Source organism: Myotis lucifugus, unplaced genomic scaffold (genome assembly GCF_000147115.1).
Source record: "Myotis lucifugus unplaced genomic scaffold, Myoluc2.0 scaffold_54, whole genome shotgun sequence".
In the NCBI taxonomy this organism is placed as follows: Eukaryota; Metazoa; Chordata; class Mammalia; order Chiroptera; family Vespertilionidae; genus Myotis; species Myotis lucifugus.
In genome coordinates this window covers 2375354-2402627 of record NW_005871102.1, presented here as the reverse complement: position 1 = coordinate 2402627, position 27274 = coordinate 2375354, and the positions used below count along the sequence as shown (strand labels likewise).

Sequence of the window (27274 nt, the reverse complement as noted above, 5' to 3'; positions counted from 1 at the left end):
ATCTGTCAGTCTGTTCCATGCTTCCATGTCTCTGGACCTATTTATTCATCAGTTTATTTTGTTCATTAAAAATCAGCAACACCTTGATTCTTTTGTTTTATAATACATATGCTGGTTGGATGGCAGTGATGATGAAAGATACTCTGCAGAAGTGATATCAAGTCATAGCAGTTCATTATGGTTCTTTTATCAGCATCAGTGTCAACATAAGATTTAGGTGCATCAAATGGCAGAGAAAATGAGGTGATTATGAAGCAGGATATAAAAGACTACTATTAACTTGAATTCTGGTCTATAAATTGAGAGGGAGGTACTTGTACAGTAGTAGTTTATTACCAAAGAATGTGCTGATTGGAGACTACCTTTTCCCTTTACAAACCTTTCTTAATAACGAACCAGTCAATATTCCTTAGGTGACCATATTCCTTCTAAGAATTGTTAAGATAACTATAACTTTAAACCTTGTTGCTCATTTTTTCTCCTTACATATGTATGTTTGTTCTTGATGGTTATAGAACTGGTAACCTCTTGGTTCATGGGTGGATACTCAACCCCTGAGCCACTCCAGCCAAGCTATTTCTTCCTATTTTAAATAAGTTTAAGCTGCAACCCTTTATCCCAGTGGTTCTCAACCTTCCTAATGCCGCGACCCTTTAATACAGTTCTCATGTTGTGGTGACCCCCAACCATAAAATTATTTTCATTGCTACTTCATAACTGTAATTTTGCTACTGTTATGAATCGTAATGTAAATATCTGATATGCAGGGTGTATTTTCATTGTTACAAATTGAACATAATTAAAGCATAGTGATTAATCACAAAAACAATATGTAATATATGTGTTTTCCGATGGTCTTAGGCGACCCCTGTGAAAGGGTCGTTTGACCCCCAAAGGGGTCGCAACCCACAGGTTGAGAACCGCTGCTTTATCCTCAAAGCTTCTCTAGCTTGGGAGGAAGGTTTTCTTCTTTTTCCTGTTAAAATTTGTATTATACAAAATTAAAATGATTCTTGACTTGTTTTTAACATATGTTGTTTCCCCATGTTTGCCTTTCACCTTGTTTGTTCTTTGCCCTCTGCCTTTCTTCATATATGTATGTATCAAGTTCTATTTATATAGGTCCCTACTATCTCAATATTTTCATTGAGTAATATGTTTTCTGTTCATATTCTCATATATAAGTTAATTGTCCTTTCAGTTTTCAAAATTAAATTTAATGAACTGATTTTTGTCTCTATTTCTATGTAGAGAGAAAGATGGATTGTAATAGATGGTCTGATTTCTGTTTATCGTATTTCTGATTTTATCTTTGGGAATCCATCCTTCTCTCTTCCTAGTCTGTGTACTTTGGGGTGGGAGCTCTTTGTCCCCAAATTCAGAATTGGAACACGTGATCCTAGGTCCAAGTAATCTAGTCATTGAATACATTGCCTTTTGTTTCTGATTTCTTCAATTTGGCATAATAATATTTTTGAGATTCACATTAAACTGGGATAAATGTATATACATAGGCGTATATGTATTTATGTGTATAAATGTGTTTTTTAATGTATTCATTTTAGAGAGAGAGAGAGATGAAGGGAGAGGTAGAGAGAGAAAAAAACATCGATTGTCTACCTCCTGCATGCTCCCTACTGGGGATCGGGAATCGAATCTGTGACCTCTCAGTGCATGGGATGATGCTCAACCAACTGAGCCACACTGGCCAGGGCTGTGTGGTTATTTTTTAATTTAACTTGTGGAGTTTTACTCTGGACATGTATGAGTAGTATTCAGCAATGGACTTGATGAGAACCCTGTATAGAGTTGTAGAATTCTTTCTCCTTGTAGCTCCTTCCTCTGGTGTCCGTCCTGTCCTATAAATTCTTTCCCTTTTGTCTTTCCTAGACTCAGCAAGATTGTTGTACTATGCTTGTGTTCTCTTTCCTTGGGCCTGTGAATCTTTCTGTGAAAACAGAAAACTGGGTCTGTGATAGTGCTCACTTATTTATTCATCTTCCATCAAAGATATCAATACTGTGCTGCGTAGTGTCCAATGCCTGAAAGCAGTTGTTTCATTTACCCCCGCCTCAATTTTCTAAGTATATGTAGTAAGAATGTACGTCTAGTAATAGGTACCTACCAACACTGTGCTGTTGAAAGTATTAAGTGGGTTAATATATGTCATATGTTTTAATGGATATAGTTTGTGCTGTTTTGAGTATTAACTATCATTACCATCTTCATTACCTAGAAGAGTTATTGAAATTGGAATTGTAAATTTATCATTCAGGAAATTAGTTGTTTTTTTTTGAGATAGGAAATAAAAGCACATTTGGATTAGTAGATCTAGGTAGATGTTTTTGAGTACGGATGATCAAAGAAGATGATAGAACTTTCTTAAGGACTCTTGTGATTGCATTGCACTATTAAAAATTATGGGTGAGTTAAAGTATTGGGGCCATTTTAATATACTTATTTAATTCATTTTAGAGCTTGATGGCCATTAGTGCCATCTTAAACAAATTGTCATTTGACCTGCAATCCCCTGAAGTTTATTCAGCTCAAGAGAAATTTCATCTCTCATTGATAAGATGTTTGGAGACTTTGCGGTGTATGGAAATAGGATTTTGTTGTATTGTTGCTGGCCTTTTCTAATTTGAAATCCCTCTACTTTAAAAGTATCAATTATTTTCTGTTTTCTTTTTAGCCCTATCTGCTTTGATATGATCGAGGAAGCATACATGACGAAATGTGGCCACAGCTTTTGGTAAGATGATTTTACTTAGCAAAATTGCCTTTTGGTATTCTTAAATCTGTGTGTAAATGTAGCTAGTGAGAGGTTTTTTTTTTTTTTTTTAAAGTAATTTTGGTTATCTTGTAATCATATTATTTTTTGATATATCTTTATAGGTTCTTTGGCTCAAGGCAGTAAGCATATGGTTGGTGTATAATATCTGTGAAGTAATTAGGTTTACCATAGGCTTTACAGGTGGATTTTAAAACTTTTGGGTTTATTAATTGTTAAAGAGCTTTTAACTGCTCTTTTAGAAAATTGGGGTGGTGGTTCTGGGTAATCAGTACAAAGCACCTTTAACTCACTTGCGGGAATAGGTATGAGGCCCAGTAAAGCAGGCTAAACGGACATTGGAAAAGAATATAGAGGATTAAAAACTTCTGTGTTCTTTTTAACACTTCTATCAGTGTCATTAATATGTGTATATTTTGTAAAATTTAGTTGTGGTAAAATACACATAATAAAATTTACCATCCTAACCACTTTCAAGTTCAGTAATGTTAAGTATATGTGCACATTGTTGTGTTCATTCAATATCCAGAACTTTTTCTTGCAAAACAGCTACTACATCCAATGGCTAGTTTTAGCCAATAGAAACATTTTTTAATTCCATCATTTATAACATATAACCCAATTTTCAGAGATGCCAAATTGTAAAGCAGCGGTTCTTAACCTGTGGGTCGCGACCCCTTTGGGGGTCGAACAACCCTTTCACAGGGGTCGCTAAGACCATCAGAAAACACATATATAATTACATATTGTTTTTGTGATTAATCACTATGCTTTAATTATGTTCAATTTGTAACAATGAAAATACACCCTGCATATCAGATATTTACATTACGATTCATAACAGTAGCAAAATTACAGTTATGAAGTAGCAATGAAAATAATTTTATGGTTGGGGGTCACCACAACATGAGGAACTGTATTAAAGTGTCGCGGCATTAGGAAGGTTGAGAACCACTGGTGTAAAGGAAGAAAAAAATGTTCAATTCAGAAGAAAAGAAATATAACAAAGTAAAACAAAGTGAGAGAGGAGCCTTGAATAGGCCAGTGGATAAAGTAAAACACAATTAACTCACTCTACACTTGAGATCAAAATTTAACTACGCTGAAACCGGTTTGGCTCAGTGGATAGAGCATCGGCCTGCGGACTGAAAGGTCCCAGGTTCGATTCCTGTCAAGGGCATGTACCTGGGTTGCGGGCACATCCCCAGTAGGAGATGTGCAGGAGGCAGCTGATTGATGTTTCTCTCTCATCGATGTTTCTAACTTTCTATCTCTCTCCCTTCCTCTCTGTAAAAAGTCAATAAATTATATTTTAAAAAAAATACCAGAAACATATATATAAAAAAAATTAACTACAAGCAGACGTACAGGAACTCTATACCTATTAAACAACTCCTCCTTTTCCCTTTCCCCAGCCTCTGTCAATTGCCATTTAACTTTCTATCTCTGTAAATTTGACTCTTCTAGACCTCATACAGGTAGAGTCAAGTAGTACTTGTCTTTTTTGTGACTAGCTTATTTTACTTAGCATAATGTTCTCAAGTTTCATTAATATTGTAGCATGTGTCAAAACTTCCTTTCTTTTTAAGGCTGACTAATATCCCATTGCATGTATATATTATATTTTGTCTATTCATCTGTCAGTGGACTCTTGGATTACTTTCATCTCTTAACTGTTGTTAATAATGCTACTTTGAACATTGGTATATAAATATCTCCTTGAGACACTGCTTTTAGTTCTTTTGGTTATATATCCAGAAGTGGAATTGCTGGATTATAGGTAATACTATGATTAATTTTTTTTGAGGAATAGCCATACTGCTTTCTATATATAGCTGCAGTACCATTTTACATTCCCATCAACAGTGCATAAGGGTTCCAAGTTTTCCACATCCTTGCCAACACTTGTTGATTTTTGCCTTTTTTTTTTAATAGTAGCAATCTTAATGGGTATGTGGGTGTGTAATCTGTGTACGTTTAATTCCTGTTGTTTATTTTTTTGTTTGGGAGTGGTATATTCTACTTGCAGTTAATCATCTTTTTAAATTTTATATTCAGTAGATTTGTTATTTGAATTTATTTTTCAATGACTTGGTATACTATTGTCTAATAAATGCCCTATGTATCTTCTTTATGATATACACATATAACCTGGAATAAATTGGGTAAACTGTTTGATTGCTTAAGTTGAAAATGAGGAATAGAAAACTAATAGACATTATTTTGTGACCAGTTTATTAATCTATCACTGACTTAATCAAACCTATTTTATTGTTTTTCTCTGCTAATAGCTACAAGTGTATTCATCAGAGTTTGGAGGACAATAATAGATGTCCCAAGTGTAACTATGTTGTGGATAATATTGACCATCTGTATCCTAATTTCTTAGGTGAGTCTTTGGAATGATTTTTTATTTTTAAAATATTTTTTCCCCCAAAGTGTACGCTAGCATTTAATTTATTCAGAAAACATAGCTTCGACTAAGCAAGTCTCTTTTCTACTCACCGGATGCTTTCCCCAGTCTTACCTGGGTTGTGACAGATTCCATACCTTATCATTATTTTTAATTTTAAAAAAAATTTGATTGACACAACTCTTAGATTCTTGCATAGATGGCTGGACAGAATGTGAGGCTAAAGAGAATGCCAGATGTTCAGAATACTTGTCTCTTTATGTGGTGTTGTGCATTCCTGCTGTTTCTGTTTTAGGGGCAAAAGTAAAAAACAATGGAAAAAAGGATTAAGGTAGAGCGGGGAGGACAAAAAAAAAGCCATGAACATTCCTGCATGGGGGCAGAGAGTCTGTGACCTGGGAGGCAATAGAAAAGTAAGAACTAGGGAAGGAAGATATGGATGTAGAATTTTTGAGAGAGGAATGGTAGCTGGAGAAGAGAGACAAAATAGGAAACGCTTAGGGTAAGTAGTAAATGGTTGATAATAATATCTTGTCTATATATAAGAATTCTACTTGTTGAATAGCATAAGAATTCTACTTGTTGAATAGCCTAAGGTTTGTTGGAAATCTTTAGATTGAGTTTTTAGGAATGAAGATTAATTTTCCAAAGATTAATTTTTAGATATGGGTAGGCATGAAGTAGAGTACTGCTGTGTATGTTAGTCAAAAGTTTAATGCTTCATTCTAAAGAGTAACATACTCAGAGTTATAGTGTGATGTTTACTTGCATATTAAATTCTGACCTGCCAGTGCTCCAGTTGTAGTTTGACTTTCTCAGCTCAATGTTGGTTTATAATAAACCATGAATTTGAACCTTTTCGGCTATGGCTTTCATTTTTATCTCTGCTCTAAAATTGCATTGGCTACAATCCTTTTTTTCTCTACAATTTAGTATTTTTTCATTAAGGAAAATCATTAGATGATTGCACAGCAGAAAGGAACCTTGGAAGAAATATTGCGAAGGTTTTCTGTTGGAATATCAAATTCTACATAGATAGAGTTTTATGATAAACTTGGAGAAGGAACTTAGGAAATGAGGAAATATAAGTGGTTTGATATTCTGCAGGACTGGACTTCATGGGCTAGGTTAAATAAAAGGGAAAACAAATCCTTCAAAGCAGAAGCCTTTGTTCTTGGATTAATGCTGCCGTGTGGGCTCTAGAATCACTTTTCTATCAATTGCATAACTTTGGAAAACTACTTCTTTTGAAATGATTAAATACGGAAGGGAATCAAATGTTCTGAAAATTTATAAATTTACTAAATTTTTTAAACAATATTCCTTCGTAAGTCCATAAGTTAGAAATTCTGTTATCTGACTTTCTAAATGGTGAGAGAGAGAGAAAATGCTATACACCAGTATGGAAGGAATGTAAAAATGTTGGAAAGTAATTTCATACTATAAATACAGTGTTCTATATATTAGTGTGTGTGTGTGTATGTGTGTAAGGCTCATGTGGGGTGAAGGGGTTGGGTGGCAGTGTCTCATCCAACTATTCCACTTCTGCAATTCTGCATTTGTTCTCCTCCACTCCTGCAAGGCTTGCTCTCTAGTCTCCCTGTTCCTTCCTGTGTAAGATCTCTCTTTAGCTGCCCCATCCTTTCGCGGTCTCTCTTTCTCTTTCTCCCTCCTTCTGTCCCTTCCTCTTTCCCTCCCTTTCTCTCTCTTAGTTTCCTCTGTCTATAGGTAAAAATTATAAATTAATTTTTAAATCTTCCTAATGAATGGCCCTCTATTTATTTATTTTTTAAATATATTTCATTGATCTTTTTTACAGAGAGGAAAGGAGAGGGATAGAGAATTAGAAACATTGACGAGAGAGAAACATCGGTCAGCTGCCTCCTGCACACCCCCTACTGGGGATCATGCCCTTGACTGGGATCGAACCCGGGACCCCTCAGTCCGAGGGCCAATGCTCTATCCACTGAGCCAAACCAGTCAGGGCGAATGGCCCTCCTTTTAAAGTAAAGGACAACATGAATGCAAAGTTTAAAATCCTTGTGTGTTTTTTTTTAAAGTAGCTAATGCATGTAACATCCTTACTACTGTCCTAAGTGCTTTATGTATGTTAACTCATTTAATTATCATTTGTCATCTTCATTCCTCAGGTGAGGAAAGTAAGGCAGAATTTAACTGCATGAAAGTTATTCAGCCAGTAAGTGGCAGAATGGGGATTTGGTCCCAAGCAGTCTGGCTCAAGAGTCTGTGCTTTTACTACACTATCCTGCATCTAAAAAGACAGTTGCTAAAAAGGAAAATTTAGCAGTAGAAATGCATTGTTTGTTCTTAGTACTATGGGTGTTATAAGAATCTATAAAATTATAATTATGAATATAGATTATCCTTCAGTTTCAGTGGTATATGAGATTTCTTGGTCAAATGCAATGTAATATATATGTAAAGTATTACAGTTATTTAACTCACATTTTATTCAAATGGGTAATTCTATAACTGAAATATTAAACTCTTATTTACATACTCCTCTTTATTTCCCAGTACTACATTATTTCAAGCTCTCTTTGTTATCTTCCTTTGGTTACAATGATAACTTTACTTGTGAAATACATACCAGCTTCTTCAGAATCTGGCTCCAATCTAGCTACATTTCCAATCTTAGTTCTTAGCCCCTGTTAATCATTAACAAAATCACTGTGACCCTGTGTTTCAGCCATATTGATTTTAAATCACTTTATCTTCTGCTGTCTTATGACTTTGTCCCTTGCCTCCCCTTCCTCTATCTGAATGTTTTTCCACTTAGTTAATCTCTGTGTTCCTGTTTTGGCTCAATTCTAATGTCACCTTCTACTGGAAGCCTATTTCTTAAATTTTGATTACTCCTCTTCTGTGTTCTTTGTAAATCTGTTTCAATGATAACACTGATTTTTTACATTATGTTACAACTACTGCATCATATATATTTGTCTTCCTACTCTGAGCTGCTTGAGTCTTGGATTGAGTGTTACTTAGATTTAGTATCACTCATTTTTGAAGTTTGGATATCTAGTGTGGGCTTGATACCTCTCTTGTTTGTTAGAAAATATTTGTAGTTGGATTGTGGTGTAGTGGAAATTTTAGATAATTGGGTTTGTATCCCAACCCTCTTATGTACTGTGTGTCATGCTCTCTAATATTCCCTCGTCTCTAAATAGGAAGAACAACCAATGGGATAATGTCTGTAAATTAAAGTACCTACCTAGCCTAGTGCTAGTTTCCCTTTATCATTTTTTTAAATCAGCTAGCTGTTAAAGACAGAATAATCCAATTAAAAGTGGCTTAACCATTAAGGAAAATGTATTGATTCCCATAAAAAGAATTTCTAGAACTAGTTAATTCTGTGGTCTGTAACATTATCAAGTTCTTTCCATCTTTTTGTTCCTCCGTCCCCAGCATATGTATTGGTCTTACGCTAGATCCCCTCAAGACTGCAGGATGGCTCTAAGCAGTTCCAGATATCATCCATTCATGATGGCAGGGAAAGAACTCGTTTTTCTCCTCTACTTCTCTTTCTGAAAGACAGCATTCCCCTCATTGGTCAAAACTAGGTCACAAACTTAACCCCATGTCAGTCACTGGCAAGAGTATAAATGACTAAATACCATGGACCTGAGGAAGAGTAGCCTCTGAAAGTATGTGGTAATCTGACACTTGGAAAAAATCTGCTGTTATTTAAATAAAAGATGGATGGTTTGTGGATAGGTAACTGACATTGTCTGCCAGGATATTTATAGAAGAGTCAAACAAACAAAAAGAAAAAATATAAATCTTTAGTACCTACCTCATAGACTCAACCAGTTACCATGGAGAGCATGGTACAGTCTCACACAGTGAAGAATTGTCTCTCTCCAAGTGCCAAGCAGTGACATTATTGAAACGTGTAAGAGTAGGTACATATTCTGAGAATTCTTCTCCTGTAGTAATAGTAGTAGCAGTAATAATAGTAATAGTTTTACCATTAGTAGCCTGTGACAAAACTGTTTTTAATTTGAAATTTCTGCTTAGCATCATTTTAATTTGAAGCTTTGTAAACTTAAAATACAATTCATCTAAACAGAACAATTAGATGATACATTTAACACAATTATGTGTGTTTCTTGTTTTGTTTTTATTTTCAGTAAATGAGCTCATTCTCAAACAGAAGCAAAGGTTTGAGGAAAAGAGGTTCAAATTGGACCACTCAGTGAGTAGCACCGTATGTTTCAACTCTTATTACTATTTTTAATAAATTTTAATTCATTGTTTTTATTGCTTTAATATTAGATATTCAAATTTTAGTATATTGTTGATTTTTCTTAAAGGAAATTTGTCTACCATTGTTTTGTTTAATAAAGAACTTTCTTAACTGCATTGTTTAAAATTTACTCTAGTGATCATCTTTTGGAAGGTCTGGTGGGATCACATTCAGATAGTTTGCTTGTAATACATGACAGTTGAAAGATTATATGGCAGGGTAAAACTATGTGTGGTAATTTGGGAAAAACTGTTGAAAGAGTCTCAATTTAAGAGGATTAACCCCAAATTATTGAGGCAAGTGAGCTTAAATTAAGACCTTACAGCTAAATACCAAGTTGAAAATATGGCTAGAAAAAGAATTAAAACTCAGGCACTTATTCTGAAAGGAATTACACCTTAAGAGATGCTGACTCAACATTTGTCTTGAATATGCCTTTCATGTCTGTTATCTAAATAAATTTAAGGGGAAAAGAGTATTTAAATGATCATGAGAAGGCAGTGGGAAGCCACTAGCTGGGGAAAAATAGGTTGGAACAATATAGTGTACTAGAGGCCCAGTGCACAAAATTCGGGCATGGGTAGGGTCCCTAGGCCTGGCTGGCGATCAGGGCCAATCTGCGGGGTGACAGGCGGGGCAATCGGGGGGCCCCCTGCTGGCACCTGCCTTGGCTGGCCTGGGGCCTGAGGGCTGGGGGAGCTCCTGCATTGAACGTCTGCCCCCTGGTGGTCAGTGCGCCTCATAGTGACCAGTTGTTCCGCTGTTTGGTCGATTTGCATATTAGGCTTTTATTATATAGGATTTTTGTTATCTGTGTAATAATCATATTAGGAAGTAGCAATTAAACATTTGTTTTAGACACTAAAACAATCTTCTTAGAAAGTTATTGTGTTTCTTTACCTTATTTTTAGAATGGCCACAGGTGGCAAATCTTTCAAGATTTACTGGGAACTGACCAAGATAACCTTGATTTGGCCAACGTCAACCTCATGTTGGAATTACTAGTGCAGAAGAAGAAACAACTGGAAGCAGTAAGTGGTAGCTGAACTTAAAAAAACATTGATTTAAATGGTGCTGTTTATTCCATTGTAAAAGATCTAGAAATGTTTATAAATAATAGGGTAGTGTCACTTAATCCATCCAATTTTATTCAGCAAGAAACATCTTCAAGGTGTCACTTATAACAGATTCCCCTTTTTCAAATAAGAGAAAGAACAAAATGTTTGTAATATAACTTAGAGTGGCCAGTTTGTATTAACAAAAGTTGAGTGTTAAGATCATGAGAAAGTACAATTTTATTTTAATAAGGAACAATTATATTGGTTGTCTTTTTTCTAATGAATATCTTCTTTGCCATATTGTCCCCTCTTTACATACAAGATTTGAAGGAGAAAATAGACATTATTTTTATCTACGTAAAGTCCTCCCAAAAGGTGTCCATTGGTAGAGCAGTAGTATATTGCTTAACTAAGTACGTTTAGAAAGATGGGAACTGGAACTGAATATATCCAGTTTGATGTAATGAGATGTAGATAAATAGAAAATTGCATTTTCATGTAAAAATGTAAAATGTGAATTTGCACATATTAGGAATTGAATATGATTCATGATAAGCAATGCACCCCTTAAGCAAATACCCACCCCAAACTAGCTTAAGAAGCAGATATTTATTGATAGGATAAGGGAGTGAGTAGCTCATATACATAAGAGGGAAGAGCTTATCAACCAAACGTTAGAAAGATTGGAACCATGAATCTGTCTTTGGGCTTCCTCTTTGTGTGTGTGTGTGCTCGCTCGTGCGTGAGAGAGAGAGAAAAACAGGTATGATTGTCTTTTCTAAGATTTTTATCACATGGTAGATGATAGGTTCACTTGTACTTCCAACTTCAGTTTAAAATTTTCTGTGGATAGATTCTGATTAACATAGCTTGATCTGGATCACAGAATGGGAATATTTTAGTGGGAGAAAGGAGTAGGTGAAGTTAAGGTGACCAAAATGAGTTTCCCATTTTGTGTCTTTTTGGGGGGACAGGGTTGTTGCAGATTTGTCCTGTTTTTATTTTTAAGGGGACCTTAATCTTTATATATATATATATATATATCTATATATCTATATCTATATATACATATATATATAGATATATCTATATATATGTGTGTATATATATAGATATATAGATCTATATATATCTATATATCTATATATATGTGTGTATATATAGATCTATATATATCTATATATCTATATATCTATATCTATAGATATATAGATATATAGATATATAGATATATCGATATATATTATTGATTTGAGAGAGGCAGGGAGAGGGAGAGAGATACAGAAACATTAATGATTGGCTGCCTCCTGCATGCTCCATACTGGGGATCAAGCCTGCAACCCAGGCATGTGTCTTGACCAGGACCTATGGGTTCATAGGTCGACACTCAACCATTAAGCCAAGCAATCCAGGGTGGGGGGCTTAGATCTTTACTTATTTTAGTTTTATTGAGATATAATTGACATACAGCACTGTATAATGTTAGTTTTTTTTCCTTGTGATGAGAACTTTAAAAATTTACTTTTAGCAATTTTCAAATTACATTATTACATCCTTAGAACTTAATATATCTTATAACTGGAAGTTTGTACCTTTTGGCCACCTTTATCCAATTTTTCCTCCCCCTGATTTTGGCAACCACAAATCTGAACTCTTTTTCTGTGTGTGTGTGTGTGTGTGTGTGTGTGTGTGTGTGTGTGTGTGTTGTTGTTGTTTTTGTTTTTTTTAAGATTTCACAAATAAGTGAGATTATACAGTATTTGTCTTTCTCTTTCTGACTTATTTCACTTATAAGGTTTTCAAGGTCCATTCATGTTGTTGCAAATGACAAAATTATCTTCTTTTTTACGGTTGAGTACAATAGTGTTTCATTGTGTGTATGTGTGTATACATACACCATTCTGTGGTTTGCTTTCTTTTTTTTTTTTTTTTATCATTTCTTTTGCCGTGTAGAAGCTGTTTTTAAGCTTTGTTAGGTTGGACCAGAGCAGTTAATTTGTCCAGGTTAATTTGCCCCACTAATTGAGGTAACTTTTTTGAGAACTCTACCTGCTGCCTATGTATTTCAAGGTTTTTCTACTCTGGCTCTTGAGAAAATGTAATATTTCCTTTTTTTTTTTTTGTCTGAAAGCAATTGTTTCATATATGGCCTGCTGTTTTGTTGTTTAAGGAGAAGTGTGAATTCTGTATTTCTCACTACATTTTAGCCAGATGTAGAAGTTCAATTTGTATGCTTTTGGTCTGTTGAAAAAAATTTTTTTTTAATATATTTTATTGATTTCAGAGAGGAAGGGAGAGGGAGAGAGAGATAGGAACATCAATGATGATAGAAAATCATTGCTCAGCTCCCTTCCGCATGCTTCACCCTGGGGATCGAGCCCGCAACCCAGGCATGTGCCCTTGACTGGAATCAAACCTAGGGGACCCCTCAGTCCGCAGGGCAATGCTCCATCCACTGAGCCAAACCAGCTAGGGCTGATCTGTTGAAATTTATTGTGGTTTTCATTATATGGTATATGGTCTATTTTGTTAAATGATAACTTGCATTTGAAAACAGCATTGCTCTTTGTTGTAATGCTTTTATAAAATTGATTACGTAGTTTGTTAATATTGTTCAATCTTTTTTTCCTTCTAGCTCTGTCAGTTACTGATAAGGATATGTTAAAAATATATTTTAGATTATCCATTTTTCACTGTTTTCTGTGATTTTTGCTTTGTGTATTTTGAAGCTCCTTATTAGGTGTAGGTGTCCCCCCAAAAATGTATACATGTCTAGGATTGTTATGTCTTCTGGATGAATTGTTCCATTTATCATTATGAATTGTATTTGATTATCACTTGAAATATTCCTTGTTCTGAAGGTGGTTATAGTTAATCATACTACCAGAAGTGCATATCCTTTAGCATTTTATTGATAGTAGATTTAAGGAAAAGAATGTATTGATATAGAGAAAATTAACCACCTAAATCATAGTAACAATTACATAAGTGATTCTTGATTTGTGAAATGTTACCTGCTTATTTTATAGATAGGGACTTAGGCCAAGTAGGGGAAGCACTCAAAAGTTTTACAAGATTTTTAGGTTAGAATCCTTTCTCTAATACCTGAAATTCAAGTCTTGTTTTGTCTTCTCTTCTGTCGACCCCACCTCCTCCCCCTCTTGCTTTTCTTTTCTCTTCCCTTTTCTTAAAATCCAAGTAATAAATAGTACTCCTAATTTACAAAGTCAATTGATATTCCAAGATCAAAGGAAAAGTGTTGTTGTTGTTTTTACCATAAAGTTTGGGGTGCTCTCCCCCTTTTTTACAAATCAGTAGCATTCTTAACCTGTTTACATGTCCTAGTTGATAGACAGAAATGAAGTTTCAAACTTACTATTTTGAAGATAGTTTGTACACTTTTTTTGCAAATGAACTGTATTCTTTATCAGCAGTCTTGGTTGTGCATGTTTCTTTTTGTATAAAGATGTGATCTTGACTCTCTAGCCATTAGTAATCTGTAGACAGTTGTAAATAATCAGTGTGAAGAGTCCCAAGAAAGAGTCCCAATGTATCCTGGGATACATTGTCATATTGTTGGGACACAGAGCACCTGTTTGTTCTTTAGGATAGTTTAACTTCTCAGGAATGTGTCTCAGGTTCAACAAATGCTAGTTTGTTATGCAAGAAAAAACTTCACTTTAAAATCTCATCACACCATGCTTTACAAATGTATGTATTTATTTTTATTTTGAGAGTGTGTTTATTAAAGTTGGGGACAGTGAAAGAAGAAAGGACTTAGGATAGAAAACCAACAGGGGAGACTAGGAAGGGCTGCTTTTGCTCTCTAGAAACATTATGGGAAAGAAGTGAACCAAGGTGGGGCTGCTGTCAGTTCACTGGAGGGTCAGAGAAAAGGGGACCTTGGGGACAGATTGAGGGTTAGCCCAGGAGGAGCTGCCTCTGCCCATTGCTCCCCTGGTCACAAGTCTTCTCTGGTCGTTAGAGTTTAGGAGATACATGCCTGTGGGGGGTAAAGAAGAGAAAGTGAACTGTGTGGCCTGCTCCCAGGAGGGAGAGCACACTTACTTAGTTGTGATACATTAATTCAGTTGTGTTTGTTAATTGGAATATCCTAATGTGATTGTCAGTTCAGATTTGCCTCCTTTGTCCTTTTTTGTCTTGGTTTAACATTTCATTGATCTATTTTGCCTCTTATTCTTTAAAATGCCTTTTAAAGAATATCCCCAAAGGGATATACTCTGGGAATGGAGGTGAAGTGGCCATGCTCTTTTGTAGTACATGTAATATCTTAGTGATTCTTCAAATTTTGATGGGCTATTCTTATTATCTGGGGAATTGTTAAATATATGTATTCCTAGAACTTTTCTAAAGTAATAGAATGAGGTAAAACCTGTCCCAGTGTTTATTTTAACAACTGGCTCCTATGATTCTGTTGAATAGCCGGGTAAATGCAAGTTTTATTAACCCTTTGTATGCCATAAGCATCTATAGAAGCAAGAGGGATGGTTTACGTTTTGGACACATGGCAGTTAACTGGTTAATCTCTCTAATTTATTTATTTATTTTTTTGTTTTGGAAGTGTTCCACTGGGCATTTTTATTCTATTTTTCAAATTTGTATGAAAAATCATAATTATATTTGTTCATAAACTATCTCATTGAAATTCCATTTTACCTTTTGATTTTCTTTAAGCATGTATTTATTGATTCACTTGCAATTCCTTAATTCTTTATGTGAATTTTAACAATAAAATATATATTTTTTGTGATTGTATTTTTTGATACCCAAGAAATGTTAAGCTTATAATAATCATTTATCTGTTAAATTTTTGTTTGTTACCAAGTTGGGTTATTTACCCCTTCCTTCAGTTGATGATATTAAAATTTTGTTTTTAAGTGTTTGATTTTGACTGAAATCTTCTATAAAACTATTAATTGTCACATCTGTGAGTAGGTAATAATCAGAAATAGTAAATTTGACTTCTGATATATGGATTTCTTTTCATTTATCATGCTTCTTACTCCCCTGCAAATAAAATTTTTATGAGGAAAATGATGTTAGTGTATAGAATCTCTACTCTGTTAGTTCTACCATGATTTTTTTCTTGATGTTGTATTGGTATGATTGGAAATAGAAAGGCAAGACAGATAGCAGAATTGCCACTTACCATGAGTAGTTTTTTAGCAAGGTAGATGAGGAATGTAATTTAAGGCACCTTTTTCTTAAAATTAGTTTTAGTTTTGGGGAAAATGGTTTGCTTTTTAAAATTCCAATTAGCAAATGGGAAAACTGAATAGAAGTAATAGACTGACTTAAATGGATGCATTAAGTTGTTTCCTACTGATTATATTGTGGTATTAAAGAAAACGTTGAACTCATAGTTATATTTTTATAAGAACAATTATAATTTTCTATTATAGGAATCACATGCAGCCCAACTACAGATCCTTATGGAATTCCTCAAGGTTGCAAGAAGGAATAAGAGAGAGGTATATTATTTTGTGTATTTTACATAATGTTTTATTTACTGTTGTTGACTATTCCCATTTCTCCCCCATTTTTGTAAAGGCATATCAGGTTAAAATTTTTTTTTTAATGTTTAAAAACCATTTGAGTTTTCTTAAGCTTTGTTATTTTAACTTCTTTTACCTTTACAACTTGATTCTTTAAAAATCCCTTTTTTGGAGATGTGCATAGGATTGCATGCAGTGAGTTACCTCAAAGCTGTAAAGAATATAAAACAGAATTCTTGAATGACAGCCCACCCTTCACCCTGAAAGAAAATTTAGGTAATAGAACCTTAGGTAGAAAGGGTTACAATTTTTGTAATGATAAAAATGCATGATGGGGTGAAAACAAGTAAAAACATAGCTACCTATTTAGAACTTAAAAGATGTAAGTCATGCAGGATAGCTAGAAGATAATTTTTATTAACAATTTTATAACTGGAATGTTCTAATTTAGCACTTATAAAATTCCTTAGTCATATTGCACTTGTACTAAGTATAGAAAAATCAAAGGCAAAATCCTGTGCCCTTGGTAGCATGCTAAAATAACTTTGAAAGTTGTTTTATATTTAAATTCCTATCTCAAATCTCACGTATTTTTATTTTGAGTTGTCTAATTAGGATACTTTTTACTCATTAAGAAATATGATCACCTATTATGTGCTAGGTCCTCGGCTATCTTTTATTATTCTTGAAAATTAAAAGATGAGAAATGTCTCTATTTTGATGAAATACTTTAAGTGTGCATTGCCAGAACCTTATATTATCTTAATATGATAACTCCCCTTTTTTGATTATTCATGATCTGTATTTTTAACTTTTTAGATAAAAGCTTTGTATTATGCTAGTGCTTATAGCTAATATTTTTTACATGGCTTATGACTATATTTTTCTTATCTTTAACTTTTGTTAACATTTTTTATTTTAATGTCTGTTATCAGAAACACTATCTTCATTATAAATTTAAGATTTATTTATTCCCTTTTTTTGTGGGTACTTCTTAAACTTTAATATGCATGAGGATCTTGTTAGAATTCAAGTTCTGATTAAGGGTGTGTGAGTCAGATTTTGGTAATCTACATTTCTAGCAAGCTTCAGTTGATAATGCTCTTGGTCCTTGGACCACACTTTGAATAACAAAGTTGAAAATTTTATAATATATGGAAATAAAATTATTAGTTGAATATATACACTCAACATTTTTTCTATAGAAAATTCTTTGGAAGAGTGATAATTTTCCATATTCCATACAATACCCTACTTTTAAAACAGAATGTGCAATTGTTTTGCAGTAGTTGTACATGTTTCTTCTTGCCTTAAACTTTGAACTTACTGAGACTAAGATTCAGTACATAGGAAATTGCCTGATAATGAATGACTAAATGAAATCAGTTAAGTATCTGGGGGTTAAACGAAATGGCTGGTCATTGTCTGTATCCTGAGTTATTTAAGGTTTTCATTAGCCCCTGAGGTTTTTTAGTGCTTTTCTAGGGGTCTATTAATGCTTACAATAAATCGTTAGATTTGAAATTGTTTCAGGTAATGAGAACATAGCATAATACTGTTTAAAAAGCTGTAAGGGTTCTGAGGTTTTTAATCTTACCAGCAATTTAACAAGTTAGCCTGTCACAGGTTATAGGTGCTGGCAGCGGACGTGTGACTCCTGGGTTGGAGATAAAGGACTTAATTATATCAATCTGGCAGCATCAGCCTCGTATTTGCATCAGTTCCTTGTGACCCCCAAGTTCTACAGGGGCAATGTAGAGATGGATCCAGGTTGACACTACACATACATGGATTTATATTACAACGAAGGAACCCTGAACTTAGGAAACCCCAGTCTTTTAAAGGGGTCTACTAGCAAACCTGTCCAACCTTGATGCAGGGACACACTTCTTATTATATTGATCAGAAAATAAATCTGCCCTGTTTCCTGGAAGAAGCACTGTTTCTGTCTTGCCGGGACATTCTTTATACATAATTAAAAAGATATATTAGAACAATATCTATCACAAGATGAGCAGAAGTATGAGAGCTCAATGGAGAATTGGTTCTTAACAATAACTCTTGTGATCCTAATTTGTCCTCTCTCTAATTTGGTGTTTCTCTATTTTTGTTATTAAATGTCTGGGGTAATAGTGCTGTAGAATTTTTCAGCTTAACTTAATTTGAAGTAATGTGATCTTGTGAATGATTCATTTTGGTTTTCTTTGGTCCATATTTTATCATGGTAAGCAGTTTAACCAAGATACATACTACTGTAGTCCCAGGTACTTCTGAATATTGGTTGCCTCTTCTGTGCACTGATTATATTGTCAATAATACATTTTGGTTTTCTTGTGTTCAGTGTATCCATCATTCAGTGATTTTTGAGTATTTCAAGTTTAATTACACATGGGACTTTGAGGAGCTAGGGTCAGTGATGGCGAACCTATGGCACCTCTGACACGCGAACTCATTTTTTTGGTTGATTTTTCTTTGTTAAATGGCACTGAAATATATAAAATAAATATCAAAAATATAAGTCTGTTTTACTGTGGTTGCAAATATCAAAAAATTTCTATATGTGGCACAGCACCAGAGTTAAGTTAGGGTTTTTCAAAATGCTGACATGCCGAGCTCAAAAGGTTTGCCATCACTGAGCTAGGTTAACAAATTTTAAACATTTGAAAATTTGGAGCTAGGTTAACATACTTTAAAAAATTTACCTGTTTTATTACATTTCATAAATTTCTTCATGATTGGAGTCGGGTACAGTAGTGATTTGTAATCATAATAAACTTTAGTCTAGAAAATATAGTCGAATAATACTTCAAGATTTAGTGTAGATGGAATAAAGTGAGTGGTTATATTTTTTGCATGTATTATAAAGTATATTTTCATATTTAATCCTCAAAATGAATATAATTGTAAAAAGTCTTATCTCTAGTAGTATAATTTGTACTTGGACTTAACTCAAATAAAATACAGAATGATCAGGAGGCAAAGTATCGCTTTTGAATTTATTTTCCTAAGATTAGCATTCAGATTTTTTTAAAAAAAATATATTTTATTGACTTTTTACAGAGAAGAAGAGAGAGGGATAGAGAGTTAGAAACATCGATGAGAGAGATCGATCAGCTGCCTCCTGCACGCCCCCCACTGGGGATGTGCCCGCAACCAAGGTACATGCCCTTGACTAGAATCGAACCTGGGACCCTTGAGTCCACAGGCCTACGCTCTATCCACTGAGCCAAACCAGTCAAGGCAGCATTCAGATTTTGAAAATTAACTTTGATTTCTTATTTATTCATTCATTCCTTCCTTTTTCCCTCACCCTTTTCCTCCCTCCCTCCCCCTAAGGGTATGTTTAGAATATGTTTAGAAAGAGGAAGAGAGAGGGAGAGGTCGGGAGAGAGAGAAAAACTGAGAAACATTGATTGGTTGCCTCCCATGCACTTCTGGACCAGAATGGAGCCCAAAACCTTTCAGTGTATAGGACAGTGCTCCAACCAACTGAGCCACCTGGCCAGGGCTATACTTAACTTTTAATTGGGGTTTTGATGAGTCTTGGTTTAGACATCGATGTATACCAAAAAGAAGTAAAATCTGCCTTTCAGATTTAACATATTAATTTCAATGTCACATCTTCCTTGTATCTTAGGGTATTAGGATCCTATATTTAATTTTTATTTTTTACTTATTTTACCCTACTGACTCTTTCAAATATTAAGAGACGGGATTGTGCACTTAGTAGACCTCTGAATTAGTTATCTATTGCTGTGTAACAAGCTACCCTCAAATTTAATGGCTTCAAACATCAAATATCTAATATCCTGGGTACAGTATAACTGAGTGTCTTGGCTCAGGGTTTCTTCCTAAGCTATAGTCAAACTGTTGGCCAGGATGGCAGTTATCTCAAGGTCCCACTGGGATAGGAACCATTCCAAGCTCACTGGCTCTTGGAAAGAAATGCCAATTTCTTGCCACAAGGGCTTCTCCATAGGATAGCTTCCTACATGACAGCTGGCTTCCCTTAGGAAGCACGTGAGAAAACAAGAGAGGTTTTGAAAACAGCACATACTTTTTGTAAATGAATCTTGGAAGTGACATCCCAACATGGGTACTGTTTTCTGTTCATTAAAAGCAAATAATCCCAGCTCACACGAAGAGAGGGAATTTAGAAGGGTATGAATACTAAGAGGTGGGGATATTTGGAAGCTATCTTAGAGCCTGTCTACCACAGCATTTAATCAATTTATAACTGAACATGTTATTCTTCATATTCAGATTAAACAATCAGGCTTTTGTTTCCATATAAAAGCCAGTCTCATCTGTGCAAATTTGTACTAACATTTGAACAGTTGCTTTATATTTTGTTTGATTTCATTTTTAAATGTACTTTTGGACATTTGTGATACCTGTTTAATTTACTGTAACAGAACAGTTTTGATGAGTCCTGGTTTCTTTTTGGTTTGTTTGGAATGTTAATGAATTGAATTTTTCAGTGTTTTTATATAAAATAAAACACAGGAAAGTTTATTAAGCAAATTTACCGTTTAAGAATCATAGTAGAGTGACCATCCATGTACCACCATCCTGATTAATTTGATTTGTTTTTGTTGTATTCTATTAAATGAATATACCCCATTTTTGTTGCTGATGGACTATTGAGTTTTTGGTTTGTGACTATTCACAAAAGGCTACTATTTTACATATGTAACCAGATGTATATTAGCATATATATCTGTATGGGATGCATGTAGAAGTGGAATTGATGAGTCAAGATATGTACAAACTGTTTTACTAAGCACTTGTGTTACTTAGTTACACTTCCTAGGGGCATTGTATGAGTATTCCTATCACATTGAACTTACGGCAATACTTGGTATCAATAGAGTTTTCAGCTTAGTTGATCTTTGGGGTATATATTGCTCTCTCTCTTTATGGTTTTAATTTGCATTATCCTGATGACTAATTTGGTTGAGCACCTGTGCTATGTTTATTGGTCATTTGAATTTTTTGTGTATGTGTGAAATACTTGCTTAAGGCTTTTTGCATATTTTCTGTTTAGTTAGTTGATTTTCTTAATGTTTTGTTGTTTGTATATAAGATAAAAATTCTTTGTCTTTCTTTCTGCCTGCCTATCTCTCTATCTACCTATAGCAAATATTTCCCCTCTAATTGTCTTAATTGATGTCATTTGATGAGAAGTTTCTATCTTTACTAGAGTCAAATTTATTCGTCTTTCCTGTTACAATTAGTACCTTTTGTGTCAGGTAAAGAATAATTTTCCATTGGAGGTCATGAAGACGTTTTTGCTGTATTGTCTATTTGAAACTTTAATTCTTTATTTTTCACGTTCAGATGTATAATTTACTTGGAAATTGATTGTGTATAATGTGAGGGATAGGGAACTTTTCATATGGATAACCAGTTGTCTAAGCATCCTTAACTAAGGAGTTAATCATTTCTCCATTGCTCTGATGTACCATCTTTGTCATACATAATGTGACCATATATATGTGGGTCTGTTTCTAGTCTCTTTCATATACGTCTATTTGTCTTTTTTTTTTTTTTTCAAAACAATGTTGTATTAAATACTAGAACTTTAAAGTAAACTTCTGTTCTTCTTCAGGAATGTCTCAGGTATTCATGGGCCTTTATATTTCTATATAAATTTTAGAACCGGCTGGTATATTTCTGTGATATACCTGTGATTTTTATTAGAATTACTCTGTAGATCAGTCTAGGAGACTATATCGTTACAATATTGAGTCTTCTAACCCATAAACATGGTATTTCTCTCCATAGAGTTGGGTCCTTAAGAATATCCTACAAAATTTTGATATGTTTCAGGGTAATATTCTCATACATTTTAATTTTAGATTTGTTCTTAGTTCTTCAGTCATTTTTTATGCTATTGTAAACGAAGTCCATGTCTTTAATTTCAGTTTTCTTACTGTTGCTGGTATATAGAAATATAGTAGATTTTTACACAGACATGTTTTTGCATCCAGCAACCTTGTTAAACTGTCATTAATTCTAATAATTTGTAGATTCTTTTCTGTTTTCTGTGTACACATCATCATCTGAAAATAACAGTTTAGTTTCTTTCTTTATGATTCTTATATCTTTTATTTATTTTTCTTGTCTTACTCTGCTGGCTAGGACATCCGGTACAATGATGAATAGAAGTGGTGATAGCGGGGCATCCTAGTCTTGGTGCTGATCTCAAAGTGAAAGCTTTCGGCGTGTCACCATTAGGTATGATGTTTTCTATAGGTTTTTCCTAGGTACATTTTATCATTCAAGGAAGTAAATTTTTATTCACAGTTTCCTAAGAGGATCTTTTTTTTCCCTTTAATCATAGTGGGTGTTCATTGTACAGTCTAATCATTAGTTTGATTTAACATTAAAAAGTAAATAAACTTTGCACAAGGAGACCAACTGTCCTGATTTGCTCAGGAATAGTTTTATCACAGAATGTTCTGCATTCTAGGGAACCCCACCAGGACGGTTGTTCACCTTATTTGCATCCCTTATGTAAACCAAACTTGGTCATGATGTATGTCCTTTTATAGGTTGTTTGGTATGGTAATATTTTGTTTTGGATTTTTGCATCTTATATTCATTGGTGGATTGTCTTATAATTATTTTTATACTGATCTTGCCCAGTTTTGCTATAAATATTTTTTGTTTTATCAAATGAGTTATTAGGGAATAAACCCTCTACTGTTTTCTGGAAGAATTTGTGTAGTCTCTAGGAAGGCTATCTTGATTGAATGTTTAAAGATCTTAATGGAGAAGCTATCTGGACCTGTTTGTTTGCAGTTTTAAACTGTTGATTCAGTTGCTTCAATAGTTATATGCCTATTCAGGTTTTTGTTTTCGATGTCACTTTTGATATGTTATAAAGTCTCCAGAGTTTTTAGTGATGTCCTTCATTCCTGACTCTGCTGATTAGTGCTGTGTCTTTCCCTCTTTTTTTCTTGATTGGTTCTTGCCAGGGATGTATCAGTTTTGAGTCTGATCTAAAAACCAAGTTTTGGCTTTATATTCTCTAAGTTTTGCTTTCTATTTTATTTATGCTCTTTATAATTTCCATCCTTCTACCTTTTTTTGGTTCTTTTTCTAATTTGTTAACTTGGTTGTACATATGCAGACTTTTTTCTAATATAGCATTTAAGGCCAAATTTAAAAAAATATATATATTTTATTGATTTCTTACAGAGAGGAAGGGAGAGGGATAGAGAATTAGAGACATCGATGAGAGAGAAACATCGATCAGCTGCCTCCTACACACCCCCAACTGGGGATGTGCCCGCAATCAAAGTACATGCCCTTGACCGGAATTGAACCTGGGACCCTTGAGTCCACAGGCCGACGCTCTATCCACTGAGCCAAACTGGTTAGGGCAGGCCAAATTTTTTTTAAAAGCTAAACTTAATGATTTTTGTATGTCATTTTGTTCGTTATTCCTTAGTTCAAAATAGTTTCTAATTTTTATTATAGTTTTTCTTAAGCCAGTGAGTTATTTTATAAATAAATTACTTATTACTTGGACATGGAGATTTTCTTGTTTTTTTTTGTTATAGATTTCTGTTATAATTGGATTATCAGAAAATGTGGGTTTTTTTTATTCATTTGAATATGATATTTGCATCATTACCTAGTAGTTGGTTACATTTAGAAATGTGCTCCAAAAGAATGTGTTTTTTTGCAATTGCATGGTGCAGTGTAAAGTTTGTTGAATATAAGGTGACTAGAGGCCCAGTGCATGAATTCGTGCACCTTGAAAGGAACTGTGGGCTGTGAGGCTGCAGTGGGCACAGGGGTGGGTCTCAGCCCATCCTCCACGCCCCCACCCAGCCCCTCCTGCAGCCCCCAGTCCCCTGTCTGCCGGCAGCCCCACTCCTGCCGCCACTGCTCCCATGTGCTGATGGCGCTGGCCCCACTCACGCCCGCTGACGGCTCAGAGCAATTTGGGCCGGCGCCATCCGCGGGTGCAAGCGGCTGCTGCTGCCCTGAACGCCCCTCAAGAGCAGGGGGAGGTGGAGAAGCCCTGAGGGGCGATTGGGGCTGGCAGCCTCCACTCACACTCGCTGATGTTCCTGAGCAATCAGGGCCGATGCCAGGCACTGGCAGTGGGTATGAGCGGCGACTCTGGCACCAGCAGTGGGTGCAAGCGGAGCCAGTGCCAGCAGCAAGTGTGAGCGCCCTGTGGGACCGTGGCGCACAGGAGCAAAGAATTTTCAGTAACCACCAGGTGCTCGTCCCAGTGACCCCAGTGACATTGACCGGTGCCCCGTCTTGGTCTGGTGCCCCCACTCACCTGCTCCGCCATCCCGCCACGGCCAACGCCCGCCATGTTTTGCGCTCTTCTGCCTGCTGCCGACGCCTGCCATGTTCCGTGTGTGCCTTCTGGTGGTCAGCACACGTCATAGCGACTGGTTGTTAGGTCTATTTGCATATTAGGGTTATATATATTTATATTTTTATATATATATGTATATAGATATATATATAAAATTTTCTGCATTCTTATTGATTCTTTGTTTCCTTGTTACATCAATTACTGAATCATATTCTAGGGGAGTTTCTTATACAGAAGAGGTTTGTGTCCTTTCTGCCAGGGTTCTTTTTTCTGTTGTTTTTTTTGTTGTTGTTGTTGTTGTTGTTGTTACTTGTTTATTTTTTTGTTTTTCTCCTTATGGGTTACTTGGATGTTTTTAGTTATTGTTTTAAAAAATAGGTTTTGCCCTAACCAGTTTGGCTCAGTGGATAGAGCGTCGGCCTGTGGACTCAAGGGTCCCAGGTTCGATTCCGGTCAAGGGCATGTACCTTGGTTGCAGGCACATCCCCAGTTGGGGGTGTGTAGGAGGCAGCTGATCGATGTTTCTCTCTCATCGATGTTTCTAACTCTCTATCCCTCTCTGTAAAAATATATTTAAAAAAAATAAAATAGGTTTTTACTGATTTCAGAGAGAGAGAAGAGAAACATCGATGAAAGAGAATCATCCATTGGATGCCTCCTGCACGCCCCCTACTGGGGATCAAGCTCACAACTTGGGCATGTGCCCTGACTGGGAATTGAATTGTGACCTCTTGATTCATGGGTTGATGCTTATCCACTGACCCACACTGGTTTGAGCTACTTGGATGTTTTTATTTTTATTTTTTTATTTTTTGGGGGGGAGGGGAATAAATGGAATTCTTTATTTGCAGAGTACTGTATTCCAATGTGGTCCCACAGACAAAATGAGCAGTAGTGCACTTTTAGTTTCAAATTTTTATGGATCAGGACTTTAACACTCTTTAAGTCGTCTTCTTCTTTTTTTATTGTCTAAAGTTTTACATATGTCTCCTTTTTCCCCGCTTGACCCCCCCCCCAACCCCTCAGCCATTCCCACCCCGTGTAAGCCCCCACTGCCCCAGTGTCTGTGTCCATTGTTTATGCTAATATGCATGCATATAAGTCCTTGGTTGCTCTCTAACCTCCCCCTACCATTTGTCTCTGGGTCTATTCTTGTTCATCAAATTATGTTGATCACTAGAGGCCCGGTGCACGAAATTCATGCACGGTGTGTGTGTACGTGTGTGTGTGTGTGTGTGTGTGTGTGTGTGTCCCTCAGCCCAGCCTGCACCCTCTCCAATCTGGGACATCCCTCTCACAATCCAGGTCTGCTGGCTCCCAACCACTCACCTGCCTGCCTGCCTGATCACTCCCCTGCCAGCCCGATCACCCCTAACTGCCCTCCCCTGCTGGCCTGGTCGCCCCTAACTGCCCTCCCCTGCTGGCCCGATCACCCCTAACTTCCCTCCCTTGCCAGCCTGGTCGCCCCTAACTGCCCTCCCCTGCTGGTCTGATTGCCCCTATTTTCCCTCCCCTGCCAGCCTGGTCACCCCTAACTGCCCTCCCTTGCAGGCCTCTTCACCCCCAACTGCCCTCTCCTGCAGGCCTGGGTCTCTCCCAACTGCCTTCCCCTGCCGGCCATCTTGTGTCCACATGGGATGGCCATTTTGTGTGTTGGAGTGATGGTCAATTTGCATATTACTGTTTTATTAGATAGGATTATATCCAACATATGAGTGAGATCATGTGATATTTATCTTTCTCTGACTGGCTTATTTCGATTAGCATAATGCTCTCCAGGTCCATCCATGCTGTTGCAAATGCTAAAAGTTCCTTTTTTATATTGGCGTAGTATTCCCTTGTGTAGATGTACCACAATTTTTTAATCTACTCATCTGCTGATGGGCACTTAGGCTGTTTCCAAATCTTAGCTATTGTAAACTGTGCTGCTATGAACATAGGGGTGCATATATCCTTTCTGATTGGTGTTTCTGGTTTCTTGGGATATAGTCCTAGAAGTGGGATCACTGGGTCAAATGGGAGTTCCATTTTTAACTTTTTGAGGAAAGTCCGTACTGTCTTACACAGTGGCTGCACCAGTCTGCATTCCCACCAGCAGTGCAGGAGGGTTCCTTTTCTCCGCATCCTCTCCAGCACTTGTCATTTGTTGATTTGTTGATGATAGCCATTCTGACAGGTGTGAGATGGTACCTCATTGTTGTTTTGATTTGCATCTCTCAGATGATTAGAGCAGTTTTAAACTTTGTTGTTGTTTTTTTTCACTGCAAATTGAAAGGAAGGTACAGAGATTTCCCATGTACCTTCTGCCCTCACATATGCATAGCCTCCTCCTCCTCAACATTCCTCACCAGAGGGAACATTTGTTGTAGAACCTACACTCGGTGATAACATTGGCAAATATGTTCTCCCGTGCAGTGGGCTTTCTTGTTGTTTTGTTGATGGTTTCTTTTGCTGTGCAGAAGCTTTTTATTTTGATGTAGTCCCATTTGTTTATTTTCTCTTTAGTTTCCAATGCCCTAGGAGCTATATCGGTGAAGAAATTGCTTTGGCATGAGTCTGAGATTTTGTTGCCTTTGGATTCCTCTAGTATTTTTATGGTTTCCTGTCTTACAGTTAGTCCTTTATCCATTTTGAGTTTATTTTTGTGTATGGTGTAAGTTGGTGGTCTAGTTTCATTATTTTGCATGTATCTGTCCAATTTTCCCAACACCATTTATTGAAGAGACTGTCTTGACTCCATTGTATGTTCTTGCCTCCTTTGTCAAATATTAATTGAGCATATTGGTTCCGGTCGATTTTAGGGTTCTCTATTCTGTTTCATTGATCTATACATCTACACAATCGAATACTATGCTGCTCTAAAAAAGAAGGAATTC

General features: G+C 35.8%; 1 protein-coding gene across 7 annotated transcripts in view; it reads left to right on the top strand.

Moving 5' to 3' along the window:
* The first annotated feature begins 211 nt into the window (after positions 1 to 211).
* The window catches only part of COP1 (COP1, E3 ubiquitin ligase), a 92567-nt gene continuing 65504 nt past the window's right edge, over positions 212 to 27274 (top strand). For 3 of the 7 annotated variants that reach the window (XR_001348252.2, XM_023753959.1, XM_006088937.3), the window contains exons 1-6: positions 212 to 243; positions 2693 to 2752; positions 5083 to 5180; positions 9359 to 9435; positions 10386 to 10505; positions 15956 to 16024. Coding sequence is in view for 6 of the 7 variants with exons in the window: in XM_023753959.1 (XP_023609727.1) it covers positions 227 to 243; positions 2693 to 2752; positions 5083 to 5180; positions 9359 to 9435; positions 10386 to 10505; positions 15956 to 16024 (441 nt within the window). In the remaining variant the exon portion in view is untranslated. The remainder of the gene's footprint in view (positions 244 to 2692; positions 2753 to 5082; positions 5181 to 9358; positions 9436 to 10385; positions 10506 to 15955; positions 16025 to 27274) is intronic. The other 4 variants (XM_023753958.1, XM_023753961.1, XM_023753962.1 and 1 more) reach the window with 3 other exon arrangements.